Source organism: Lottia gigantea (assembly GCF_000327385.1).
Source record: "Lottia gigantea unplaced genomic scaffold LOTGIsca_263, whole genome shotgun sequence".
NCBI classification, from domain to species: domain Eukaryota; kingdom Metazoa; phylum Mollusca; class Gastropoda; family Lottiidae; genus Lottia; species Lottia gigantea.
In genome coordinates, this window is record NW_008708812.1 from 37,792 (window position 1) to 51,170 (window position 13,379).

The 13,379-nt window shown below is 34.2% G+C and overlaps 1 protein-coding gene across 1 annotated transcript; it reads left to right on the top strand.

Moving 5' to 3' along the window:
- Positions 1-2,516: 2,516 nt before the first annotated feature.
- On the top strand, positions 2,517-12,959 carry LOTGIDRAFT_227305 (hypothetical protein; the record flags this gene model as incomplete). Its single annotated transcript, XM_009056140.1, has 10 exons — positions 2,517-2,580; positions 3,304-3,428; positions 3,772-3,841; positions 4,251-4,307; positions 5,066-5,197; positions 5,429-5,646; positions 6,206-6,368; positions 6,793-6,979; positions 12,313-12,476; positions 12,800-12,959. The coding sequence occupies exons 2-10, from the start codon at positions 3,311-3,313 to the stop codon at positions 12,957-12,959; spliced, it is 1,269 nt and encodes a 422-aa protein (XP_009054388.1). The 5' UTR covers positions 2,517-2,580; positions 3,304-3,310.
- Between the last annotated feature and the right edge of the window lie 420 nt (positions 12,960-13,379).

The following is a 13,379-nucleotide window of genomic DNA, read 5'->3' on the forward strand; positions in this document are numbered from 1 at the left end:
AAATCAAGATGACAGCAGTAAAAGTTTGCAGGCCATTCTCGTTATGCAGTTTTGAGATAATAAGCTATGGGTGGTATGCAGCTACATGTTGATCAGAAGACATAGACTAAGCCGAACGTGACACGAAAATCAAGTCCAGGTTCATGTTTAAAACTGTGGATAAATTGTTATTAATTAATACTCAATAAGTATTTGCCGACATGTTGGTAAACCGGAGCCCGTCTGTCTGACTGTAAACTGAATTGTCCATTGAACGTAGACACAATCCGAATACAGAGTACCACCCGACTGCGATCTATAATACCTCAATGTCTCGTAAGGATTGAAATAAATCATTTCAGATATGAAAAGAAGAAAACTGCTCCTATACATGTATATAAAGACAAGGACTGTGAGTTGTATTTTGTTTTACACTTGCCTTACTCGCCCTTCACTCTCTTGACGACTCAAAAACATAGAAACCCAAAAGAGGGTTTCGAAATCATAAAATATTCAATTTGGGGTTAAGCCTAACTCTCAGGGTAAGAACATTTCTGATGTCTGTACCAATGCTTCCGAGAGTCGACCCGGCTCTCACCCCAAGACCTAACCTAACTATGGACTTAAATATATAACACTTTGGAATTTAAATACTTTAATAATATTAATCTTTCAACTAAACAATTGATACAAGTTATCAACTCGTCTGTTTTGTTGCATGGAATGGAGTTTTACATCCATGTCTGTGATTTGGGGTGACATTACAATTGTCTAATCGTTCAGACAGAAAAAATTCATTACCTCAGCCGGGATCAGGACCTTATTCTCGAAAACACATTTTAGCCTTCCCGCTATCTTATTGGTGAATCAATGATGACTGCATTTCTGAGTTATACCAGGGTTGACTAAAAAGTTCGAAGCATAACAGTAACATACCCGTACCAAACAATAATAACAAAGTTTAATTAAGAATTTTTTTCAGTTTATCGATGTATTCAAAGTCCGAGTAGCAGTTTATACACAAGTGTACGCAGGTTTTTTATGTTTATACATCGATAAACTGAAAAAATGTTCAGGTCATTTCTTATAATTAAATCAACTCAAATAAATATTTATTTAATATAACAACATCTTAAGGCACTAAATTGGCGCATAAATACATAACATTTTGTCATCCTAGACAACAGCCAATCAATAAGTAGGTCAACCTATTTCTAATGCAAATATTGAAAGACGAGTTCGAAGTAAGTCCAGAAATCTTGTTGATATTTGGAATTTGGAAAATACCTTTATCATTCAGTGAAGTGTCGATTTCGTTTCTGTTGACTTTTTTTTCAATCAAACTTATCAAATGATTTAATGTTAATTTATAATTGTATTATTAAAACATATTCGTATTCGTTTTGTATATAATGTGTATATATATTATATGTTTCTATGTATATGTCTATATGTTGCTAAAGCATTAATAAATAGAATACAGTATTTTGGCGTTAATGCGTCAAGCTAACGTTCACTTCAATTTGCTCTATTTCAATTCGCTGTATAGAGATAACAGATTGATTGATTGACCGTCCTTGATGGTAATTGTATTGTCACTAATCAGTATTTTATATTGTACTATTCAATTCTTAATCACAGAACTGTACAATACTTGACCAGGGTCAGAAGATTTAATGGGTGACATCAGATCGTTTAATAAAATCAATGAATATTGTATCATGTCTGTGTAAGAGATAATAAATGCAAACGGTGCGGGGAATGAGATCTATTGACAATAAGTATTTATAATAGATAGCGTTTGATGTCTGTGACGAACGGTTGCTCGCTGAATACAGGTAGGAAATATAGATTCTTCCATTAGTCGACGAGGTGAGATCCTGTCTTCGACTACCAATCTTTCAGGCCCATTTCACCTGAGAAATGTCTGATCATTAAACTTGATGGAGAATTACTAGTAATAAAATAAAAATCCACTGTAGTAATATATATCTATAATAACACCATCAAGGATATTTTCCCGTCCAGTAAAAAAATAAAGGATCATTAAGTGGATTCCATGTTATGTTTTAAATCTTCTAAAATATCAAACTATAGAATTAGTATTAGTGAGAATACAGGAATTAAATAATCACATTCGCTAACTTTTTTACCGGGATACCGTCGTTTGGATGCAGAATTTTGCAATATATTATATTATATTAATATTTTACAAAAGATTGATATTTCATACACAGCTTCAACACGACCAGAGCTTTCTTGAATTCTATATATAACTTTACTGAAATATTAAGAGAAAAAACCTGACCTTTCAACAATTAATATTTATTTTGTGATAAAAATTGAAAACAATGTACAGGGATATAATAGAAAGATAACAAGGATAACAAGTGAAGTCTGGAGTCCCATATTTCATAATAACTTAACAATCATACGATAATGAGGTTGAGATAACTTTACTGTAATGTACTGATTAAAGTACAGGATTTTCCACCATGTACACCTATTCTAATACTTCTGTCAGTTTGACATTTCAACTGATCATATATATAAAGGGGTAATATAAAGGACTAGTAAAGGATGTTAGACCACTGCTGAAAGGTAAGGACTTTTTAATAGTTAGTTGACAACTTTCCATTATTTCTATCATAATTTCTATCAATGTCGCATTTTAGCAATTAGCAGTTTAAATTATGCATAGCCAATAAGTTTCATAAATAAATTTACATTAACCCTACAAAGATAATATAAATATAAACAAAGAGACTTATAACTGAAAACTGTGGGATTAAGTGATTTCCTGAGACATACTTTTTGAATTTCTATTCAGGCATCATGATAATCCTAGTAATATTTTGGAATAGTCATTGACTAACTGACTGAGTTCCTGATAATTCAATGAGGTTGAAAACGATCAGAACTGAAAAAATCAATGATGTAGAGATCGTATAAAATATTAATGAGTATTCTATTCTGACCGTAGTAGAATGTCGATTGAGTTTACATATATACCCAATCATATACATGATCAATAGACAGTGGTTAACCTTGAACTGCAGGTCAGAACATGTGCGTGTTGAATATTTTCTCTTGATTAACTTACATAGCCAGTGGTTGAGTTGTTTATCTTCTTGTCTTCATTATCTTGTATTTTTATATTCTGTGACTTGTATTTATAGCTCTTTGGTGTAGGCCTATTTTAATGAATGTTGTACCAGTGCGTGGTACTGCAGGAATTTGTGCTATTAATCAGTACGAAGGATGCTATTTTATATTGCGAAAAATTGTGATACATTAACGTAACATTCAGAGCATATTTTAAAGCTAAAGAATGGAGAGTCGAAGTACATGGTTTGATGAAGGCAGACGCCATTTTGACTATATAGTGATTGGCTGTGGTGGAATAGGTAGCGCCACTGTTTACTGGTTATCAAAACAAGTCAAGGGAGGTAAGAATGATAGCATCGCATAACAGGACTGGTCCGACAAATTTAATTACCTTTGGTAACATTTTCCAGAAATCCCGTTGGAAACTCGCCTAGATGTGACATGAACGCCTGACCAATACGAAACGATAGTAAATTACTACGGGATCAAAATCAGACGCGGTAAATCATATACTGCAAAATTTGTCAAGCTGGTCAAATGCTGTGATTACCAACTTTAAAAAGAATATTTTTTTTTAATTACGTATATTAATTCAACAAGATATCACCCTCCCCTCTATCTTGTCTTACTTTAACTAGGATTATCAGCTATTGATTGATGAGAACTATCTTGTTATATTTCTAGATGTATTAGGTATTGAACAGTTTAAACTGGGGCATGTTAATGGTGGGTCACAGGATCATTCTAGAATTATGTAAGAACTTTTAATACATAGCAAATTAATTATGTGTCCGTGATTTATACATTTATATTTCTCGTGTAAAGACACACAGAAACTCTGTCGGTAACGACCCATCTGTGTGTACTGTGTGTTTTGAAGCATCACGAATACCAGGATCGGATTTTGACACCTTCCATCAGATCTCACCTGCATTGGTTATAGTCTGGATTTCTTGGAATATACGTTTGATCCGATGATTATTTTTGCATCTAGAAAACTTTCTATATAGGACGGAATCATGGAATAGGAACAAAATTGGAAAACCCCTTCCATCGGATTGTTTTACTGGAGTCAAATGGTTTCATATTATTTTATGGTGTAAGGGCACCCTTAGACTGTTCTATTTAATACTAGATAAGAGACAACTATTTTCTGTTTGTAGTCGACTGTCCTATCCAGATGACCGCTACACTAAACTGGCTCCCCATACCTACCAAACGTAAGTAATATCACAAGATTTTGTTGTACACCATTTACTCAAAATCACTTTTGTTAATCTTAAACATGGATCCTCTTAGCATTTCTCCCTTGCAAAGGTTGCCTGTTAAATTTTAATCAAATTTGGACGAGCATTTCGTGAAGAATAAACAACAATGAGAGAGATGAAATTGGCTTTTTGCAAGTCTTCTGTATCTGATTAAGCAGTGTACAATGAGTGAATGTTTACCAGAACAGCAGAACGTGCGACATTCCAACAATATAATAGAAATTCCCTGTATATAAAATGAATTTTCTCCCACCGATGGGTTGTACTCATTGATATACAGCTTTATTATTCAGTTGGATTTCTTCTTTGTTCATTGCTGGTTTTCACCTATAGAATCTGTACATTTGGCTTTTGAATGCTGTAGAATGCAGACACCAGTCCTTCACAATGACAAGCTGTTACGAACTTCATCTTATATCTTGACTGCAATAGCCACCTTTCTTGTATCACGGAATGCAGCGATTTGATTGAATTGTCCTCCAGCAAATACAGCCAATCACAGCCCTGACAGACAGACTGCAAACATAATGGCTCACAACGCCACACAAGAAAGGTAGCTCTGAAGGTATAAGATGAAGTTTGTAATAGCATGACATTGTGAAGATGAGTAAAGGTATAAGATGAAGTTTGTAATAGCTTGACATCGTGAAGATGAGTAAAGGTATAAGATGAAGTTTGTAATAGCTTGACATCGTGAAGATATATTGTAGATGGAACGAGGTAGAACAGGAATCAGGAATGAAGATTGTATATAAATGTGGTGGATTAAATATGGCGAAGATTGGTGAAGGGGATCATATCATTAATAGTTTCGCTGCTGCCATGGACAGAGCCAACATTCAGTTAGTTATTTTATTATCTAAACATTGAGTACGGCTTTCAGAGAATTTAATGAGGAAATGGCAAATCTTATGTTTGGTGCATATATATACATATTATTAGCATTTTGAAGGAAATTGTAATAGATCAGCAGTGTTTACCATATTCGGTAGTGAAAAGTTATATGTATTTGGTAAATGTTATTTAAGTAATTAAGCTTCAAGTATACAAGTCTGAGTTAATGTATATTTCAGATATGAACGATTGAATAAAACAGAATTAGAAAGAAAATTTCCTCAATTTGAGCTGAAGGAAGATGTAGTCAGTTTGTATCAGAAAGACTCAGGCCTGGTTGATGCTGCCGTAGCTAACTCAACTCACCAACAACTAGCTCGTGGTCACGGTGCGTCTATCATCAGTAACTGTGCTGTCATTAGACTATACAGAAATACACTGGGACAGATGACGGTCAGTACAAATACACAATAGTATACTGCAAACTATCTTAATAACGCTTGAGTAACATCTTGGAGAGGTTAAAGTGTTATCTTCCTCCCAAACTAGTTACTGATAGTCCATTTAACGAGTAACTAAAACGCTTATAATACAAATAAAACAAATCTTATAACTACACTGTAAAAAAAAGTCCGTTTTTTTTTACAGAAATGTACTTCATATTTTCTGTTGATATACGTAAATTTCTGCTGATATACATACTTTTCTGTTGATTTACGGCCTTTGTTCTTACATTAACAGAATGTTAGTTCCGCAATAAGGAAATATGTTATTTTACGTAAATTAATCTTGGTCGTATGTCATTTAAGAAATCTTATAACTAAAGATAACAGAATAAGTTGAATTGTAGCGATTATTTAATCGTAATGTTTCTTCGCCATCATTAACAACACAACTGCCTAAAGTCTGAGTTCAAACTGTCTTGTCCTCGTATCAAATGAGTCGCAGAATTTCTTCCGAAAATAAACAATAGAATGATAACATGAATATGTCTTTTTGTTGTGACTATTAGGTAGAGACGACGAGAGGCAAATTTACCTGTAGACGTGTGATAGTTACTGCTGGAGCGTGGATCAACCAGATTCTAGGATCAGTAGGGGTTAATTTACCAATCACTGTAACTCAGGAAAATGTCACCTACTTCGCTTCACCTCATAGTAAACTCTTTTCTAAAGAAAGGTAAGAACTACCTCTAGATTTGGTTAATTTAATGACTTGATAAATATGTATTCATGAATCGTTTTCATCGGGTTTACTGGTTTTCTTTACTGATTAATGACAAATATTTTTGTGACTTAGATCATACATTGCCTAGATAACTAGTCTAAACCGGGGTCCATACAAATTATCACAGTATTCATTGTAAAGTTATATGCTTATGGTTCAGACTGGAAACAGTTATCAAACTGACTTGAAGTGACTAAATTCAGTTTATAATCGTCTGAACATTGCACCAGTTGAAGAAATAGTATCTTATTCAAAAATATCATCCGATATGCTATGGTCTTACAATTTAATGAAAACGTACACTAGAAGATTTGTCGTTTAGTTTTAACAATCCGATATAATGACAGAATCAGTTCATTTCAACTGTTTATTTCAGATTTCCTATATTTATATATCATGCACCAAACTATAATTATTATCAGATACCAATCCATGGGAATTCTAGTACCAAGATAGGTATTGATGCCGTGGGTAAGACTGTTACACCCACTACCCGGGATTTTACACCATGTCCTGAACGCGAACAAAATGTGATCGAATTCATGAATAAAATTGCTCCAAAGGTAAATAGAATATGATGTCAAATCCTTATACAACAGGACCGTTTACAACCAATGGCTCAACTAAATGAATATCGTATTACCGTGGACTTATATGAATTCCCAAATGGGAAATTTGAGCAACTGTTTAAGTTTTCAATTAAACACTTTTCAGCGTTGCAATTAGAAAATGTATATGTGGGATGGGATGACTATTGCAGCGTTTTGATCTTGATGATTTTATAGTTTATCAGACTTATGTATTGCCTCACCGAAATAATTGGTTATTTGACCACATATATATATATATATATCCCTGTTTCGCCTATCATACATCCTCGAAACAATGTTAGAAATTACGGCCCTAGGACATCCTAGAAACAGTGTTAGAAGTTACGACCTAGGATATCCTAGAAACACTGTTAGAAGTAAAGACACTAGGACATCCTAAAAACAGTGTTAGAAATTCAGATCCTAGGACATCCTAGAAACAGTGTTAGAAGTTAAAACCCTAGGATATTCTAGAAACAGTGTTAAGACCCCGGAACAGAAAAAGTGTTAGAAGTCAAGACCCTAGGATGTCCTGGAAACAGTAATATAAGTTAAGACCCTAGGATATCCTAGAAACAGTAATAGAGGTTAAGACCCTAGGATATCCTACAAACAGTGTTAGAAGTTAAGACCCTAGGATATCCTAGAAACAGTGTTAGTAAACAAGACCCTAGGATATCCTAGAAACAGTGTTAGAAGTTAAGACCCTAGGATATCCTAGAAACAGTGTTAGTAAACAAGACCCTAGGATATCCTAGAAACAGTGTTAGAAGTCAAGACCCTAGGATGTCCTAAAACAGTAATAGAGGTTAAGACCCTAGGATATCCTAGAAAGAATAATAGAAGTTAAGACCCTAGGATATCCTAGGAACAATAATAGAAGTTAAAACCCTGGGATATCATAGAAACAGTGTTAGAAGTTAAGACCCTGGGATATCATAGAAACAGTAATAGAAGTTAATACCCTAGGATATCCTAGAAACAGTGTTAGAAGTTAATACCCTAGGATATCCTAGAAACAGTAATAGAAGTTAAAACCCTGGGATATCCTAGAAACAATAATAGAAGTTAAGACCCTAGGATATCCTAGAAACAATAATAGAAGTTAAGACCCTAGGATATCCTAGAAACAGTGTTAGAAGTTAAGACTCTAGGATATCCTAGAAATAGTGTTAGAAGTTAAGACCCTAGGATATCATAGAAACAGTGTTAGAAGTTAAGACCCTGGGATATCCTAGAAACAATGTTAGAAGCTAAGACCCTGGAACATTCTAGAAACAATAATAGAAGTTAAGACCCTAGGATATCCTAGAAACAATAATAGAAGTTAAGACCCTAGGATATCCTAGAAACAGTATTAGAAGTTAAGACCCTGGGATATCCTAGAAACAGTGTTAGAAGCTAAGACCCTGGGATATCCTAGAAACAGTAATAGAAGTTAATACCCTAGGATATCCTATTAACAATAATAGAAGTTAATACCCTAGGATATCCTATTAACAATAATAGAAGGTAAGACCCTAGGATATCCTAGAAAGAGTGTTAGAAGTTAAGACCCTAGGATATCCTAGAAACAGTGTTAGAAGTTAAAACCCTGGGATATCCTAGAAACAGTGTTAGAAGCTAAGACCCTGGGATATCCTAGAAACAGTAATAGAAGTTAAGACCCTAGGATATCCTAGAAACAATAATAGAAGTTAAGACCCTAGGATATCCTAGAAACAGTGTTAGAAGTAAAGACATTAGGATATCCTAGAAACAATAATAGAAGTTAAGACCCTAGGATATCCTAGAAACAGTGTTAGAAGTTAAGACCCTAGGATATCCTAGAAACAATAATAGAAGTTAAGACCCTGAGATATCCTAGAAACAGTGTTGGAAGTTAAGACCCTAGGATATCATAGAAACAGTGTTAGAAGATAAGACCCTGGGATATCATAGAAACAGAAATAGAAGTTATGATCCTAAGATATCCTAGAAACAATAATAGAAGTTAAGACCCTAGGATATCCTAGAAACAGTGTTAGAAGATAAGACCCTAGGATATCATAGAAACAGTGTTAGAAGTTAATACCCTATGATATCCTAGAACAGTAATAGAAGTTAAGACCCTGGGGTATCATAGAAACAGTGTTAGAAGTTAAAACCCTAGGATATCCTAGAAACAGTAATAGAAGTTAAAACCCTCGGATATCCTAGAAACACTGTTAGAAGTAAAGACACTAGGACATCCTAGAAACAGTGTTAGAAATTCAGATCCTAGGACATCCTAGAAACAGTGTTAGAAGTTAAAACCCTAGGATATTCTAGAAACAGTGTTAAGACCCCGGAACATCCTAGACAAAGTGTTAGAAGTCAATACCCTAGGATGTCCTGGAAACAGTAATATAAGTTAAGACCCTAGGATATCCTAGAAACAGTAATAGAGGTTAAGACCCTAGGATATCATACAAACAGTGTTAGAAGTTAAGACCCTAGGATATCCTAGAAACAGTGTTAGTAAACAAGACCCTAGGATATCCTAGAAACAGTGTTAGAAGTCAAGACCCTAGGATATCCTAGAAACAGTGTCAGTAATCAAGACCCTAGGATGTCCTAGAAGCATTGTTAGGAGTCAAGACCCTAGGATGTCCTAAAACAGTAATAGAGGTTAAGACCCTAGGATATCCTAGAAAGAATAATAGAAGTTAAGACCCTAGGATATCCTAGGAACAAAAATAGAAGTTAAAACCCTGGGATATCATAGAAACAGTGTTAGATGTTAAGACCCTGGGATATCCTAGGAACAAAAATAGAAGTTAAAACCCTGGGATATCATAGAAACAGTGTTAGATGTTCAGAACCTAGGATATCCTAGGAACAAAAATAGAAAATAAAACCCTGGGATATCATAGAAACAGTGTTAGAAGTTAAGACCCTAGGATATCCTAGAAACAATAATAGAAGTTAAGACCCTGGGATATCATAGAAACAGTAATAGAAGTTAAGACCCTAGGATATCCTAGAAACAGTGTTAGAAGTTAATACCCTAGGATTTCCTAGAAACAGTAATAGAAGTTAAAACCCTGGGATATCCTAGAAACAATAATAGAAGTTAAGACCCTAGGATATCCTAGAAACAGTGTTAGAAGTTAATACCCTAAGATTTCCTAGAAACAGTGTTAAAAGTTAAAACCCTGGGATATCATAGAAACAGTGTTAGAAGTTAAGACCCTGGGATATCATAGAAACAGTGTTAGAAGTTAAGACTCTAGGATATCCTAGAAATAGTGTTAGAAGTTAAGACCCTAGGATATCCTAGAAACAGTGTTAGAAGTTAAGACCCTGGGATATCCTAGAAACAGTGTTAGAAGCTAAGACCCTGGAATATCCTAGAAACAGTAATAGATGTTAAGACCCTAGGATATCCTAGAAACAATAATAGAAGTTCAGACTCTAGGATATCCTAGAAACAATAATAGAAGTTAATACCCTATGATATCCTAGAAACAATAATAGAAGTTAAGACCCTAGGATATCCTAGAAATAGTGTTAGAAGTTAAGACCCTAGGATATCCTAGAAACAGTTTTAGAAGTTAAAACCCTGGGATATCCTAGAAACAGTGTTAGAAGCTAAGACCCTGGGATATCCTAGAAATAGTAATAGAAGTTAAGACTTTAGGATATCCTAGAAACAGTGTTAGAAGTAAAGTCACAAGGATATCCTAGAAACAATAATAGTAGTTAAGACCCTAGGATATCCTAGAAACAATAATAGTAGTTAAGACCCTAGGATATCCTAGAAACAGTGTTAGAAGTTAAGACCCTAGGATATCCTAGAAACAATAATAGAAGTTAAGACCCTGGGATATCCTAGAAACAGTGTTGGAAGTTAAGACCCTAGGATACCATAGAAACAATGTTAGAAGATAAGACCCTGGGATATCATAGAAACAGAAATAGAAGTTATAATAGAAGTTAAGACCCTAGGATATCCTAGAAACAGTGTTAGAAGATAAGACCCTAGGATATCATAGAAACAGTGTTAGAAGTTAATACCCTATGATATCCTAGAAACAGTAATAGAAGTTAAGACCCTGGAATATTCTAGAAACAATAATAGAAGTTAAGACCCTGGGATATCCTAGAAACAATAATAGAAGTTAAGACCCTGGGATATCCTAGAAACAATAATAGAAGTTAAGACCCTGGGATATCCTAGAAACAATAATAGAAGTTAAGACCCTGGGATATCCTAGAAACAATAATAGAAGTTAAGACCCTAGGATATCCTAGAAACAATGTTAGAAGTTAAGACCCTAGGATATCATAGATACAGTGTTAGAAGTTAAGACCCTGGGATATCCTAGAAACAATAATAGAAGTTGAGACCCTAGGATATCCTAGAAACAGTAATAGAAGTTAAGACCCCGGAATATTCTAGCAACAATAATAGAAGTTAAGACCCTGGGATATCCTAGAAACAATAATAGAAGTTAAGACCCTGGAATATTCTAGAAACAATAATAGAAGTTAAGACCCTGGGATATCCTAGAAACAATAATAGAAGTTAAGACCCTAGGATATCCTAGAATCAATGTTAGAAGTTAAGACCCTGGGATATCTAGAAACAGTAATAGAAGTTAAGACCCTGGGATATTCTAGAAACAATAATAGAAGTTAAGACCCTGGGATATCCTAGAAACAATAATAGAAGTTAAGACCCTGGGATATCCTAGAAACAGTGTTAGAAGTTAAGACCCTAGGATATCCTAGAAACAATAATAGAAGTTATAATAGAAGTTAAGACCCTAGGATATCCTTCAAACAATAATAGAAGTTAAGACCCTAGGATATCCCAGAAACAATAATAGAAGTTAAGACCCTGAGATATCCTAGAAACAGTGTTAGAAGTAAAGACCCTAGGATATCCTAGAAACAGTAATAGAAGTTAATACCCTAGGATATCCTAGAAACAGTGTTTGAAGTTAAGACCCTAGGATATCCTAGAAACAATAATAGAAGTTAAGACCCGAGGATATCATAGAAACAGTGTTAGAAGTAAAGACCCTAGGATATCCTAGAAACAGTGTTAGAAGTAAAGACCCTAGGATATCATAGAAACAGTGTTAGAAGTTAAGACCCTGGGATATCATAGAAACAGTGTTAGAAGTAAAGACCCTAGGATATCCTAGAAACAGTGTTTGAAGTTAAGACCCTAGGATATCCTAGAAACAATAATAGAAGTTAAGACCCTAGAATATCCTAGAAACAGCGTTAGAAGTCAAGACCCTGGCGCTGGGATCTTTTCGAGAATGAGAGGCCAGATTATCACTTTAATTTGTTTTTTATTTCAGTTTTTAGGACCGATCATGGAGACAAAATGTTGTCTGTACGCCATGACCCCAGATCGCCATTTTGTAATTGACACGTGTCATAGAACTGGCTATTCTGATGTTATTGTCTGTAATGGGGCAGGACATGCTTTTAAGTAAGTAGTTTCTGATACAAATTAATAGTTACAAACCTTAGACAGAATGAGAATCTTAAATACCAAATTGCGTTTCTATTGGAAATGCTGATTTAGCCTGTAGACATCAAAACCAAATAAATATTACTAGCTATGTCAGGGGTGGTTGTTACGAACTTTTCTTAATAATGTCATAAAATTTAGAAGGTAACGCCATGAGCCGTCTAAAATGGAAATAAGATAGTCCGTGTGAGTAGTATTTTAAAGGGTGTCACTGAAATCCCTGTTTGTTATCATGAAACATATTTGACTGTAAATTAAACTGGATCTTGATTTTATTTCAGATGGGCGAGTTTACTGGGTAAAATTTTAAGTCAACTGGCCATAGATGGTAAGACTCAGTATGATATATCAAGTTTTACAATGGACCGAGAAGCGTTAACTAATCCGAATTATAAACCACATTTTCATTTGACTGGTTTACCTGTTCCAGCCAAACTTTGATGTATTATGAATCTGTTCCATCCAAACTTTGATGTTTTTTTGATATATTGAAAGACTACAAACTCATGCATACTAATCATTGATGGAATACATTTTAATCGTTTTTAGATACGGATAATTACTTATTTTTAGTTTGAGGATTTTATTCTAAGAAGTAGTATTCCATTAATACTGCATTGAGTTATTACAGCTAGCATGTATATATTAAAATTAATACATTCAGGTCAGGAAAGAAAACACAAAATATAAAGCTAGTGCGTTTATTAACATAACATAAACATTAAAATGAATTAATTTCTAGTATTTAGTTTAGGATTGTATAAATAAAATATTTTATTTCTAACATCGTTTTATTGTTGAAATGAAGTTTATACATGAAAAACCGTGAATTTACTCCACCGCATCTACTAAGTGGTATCA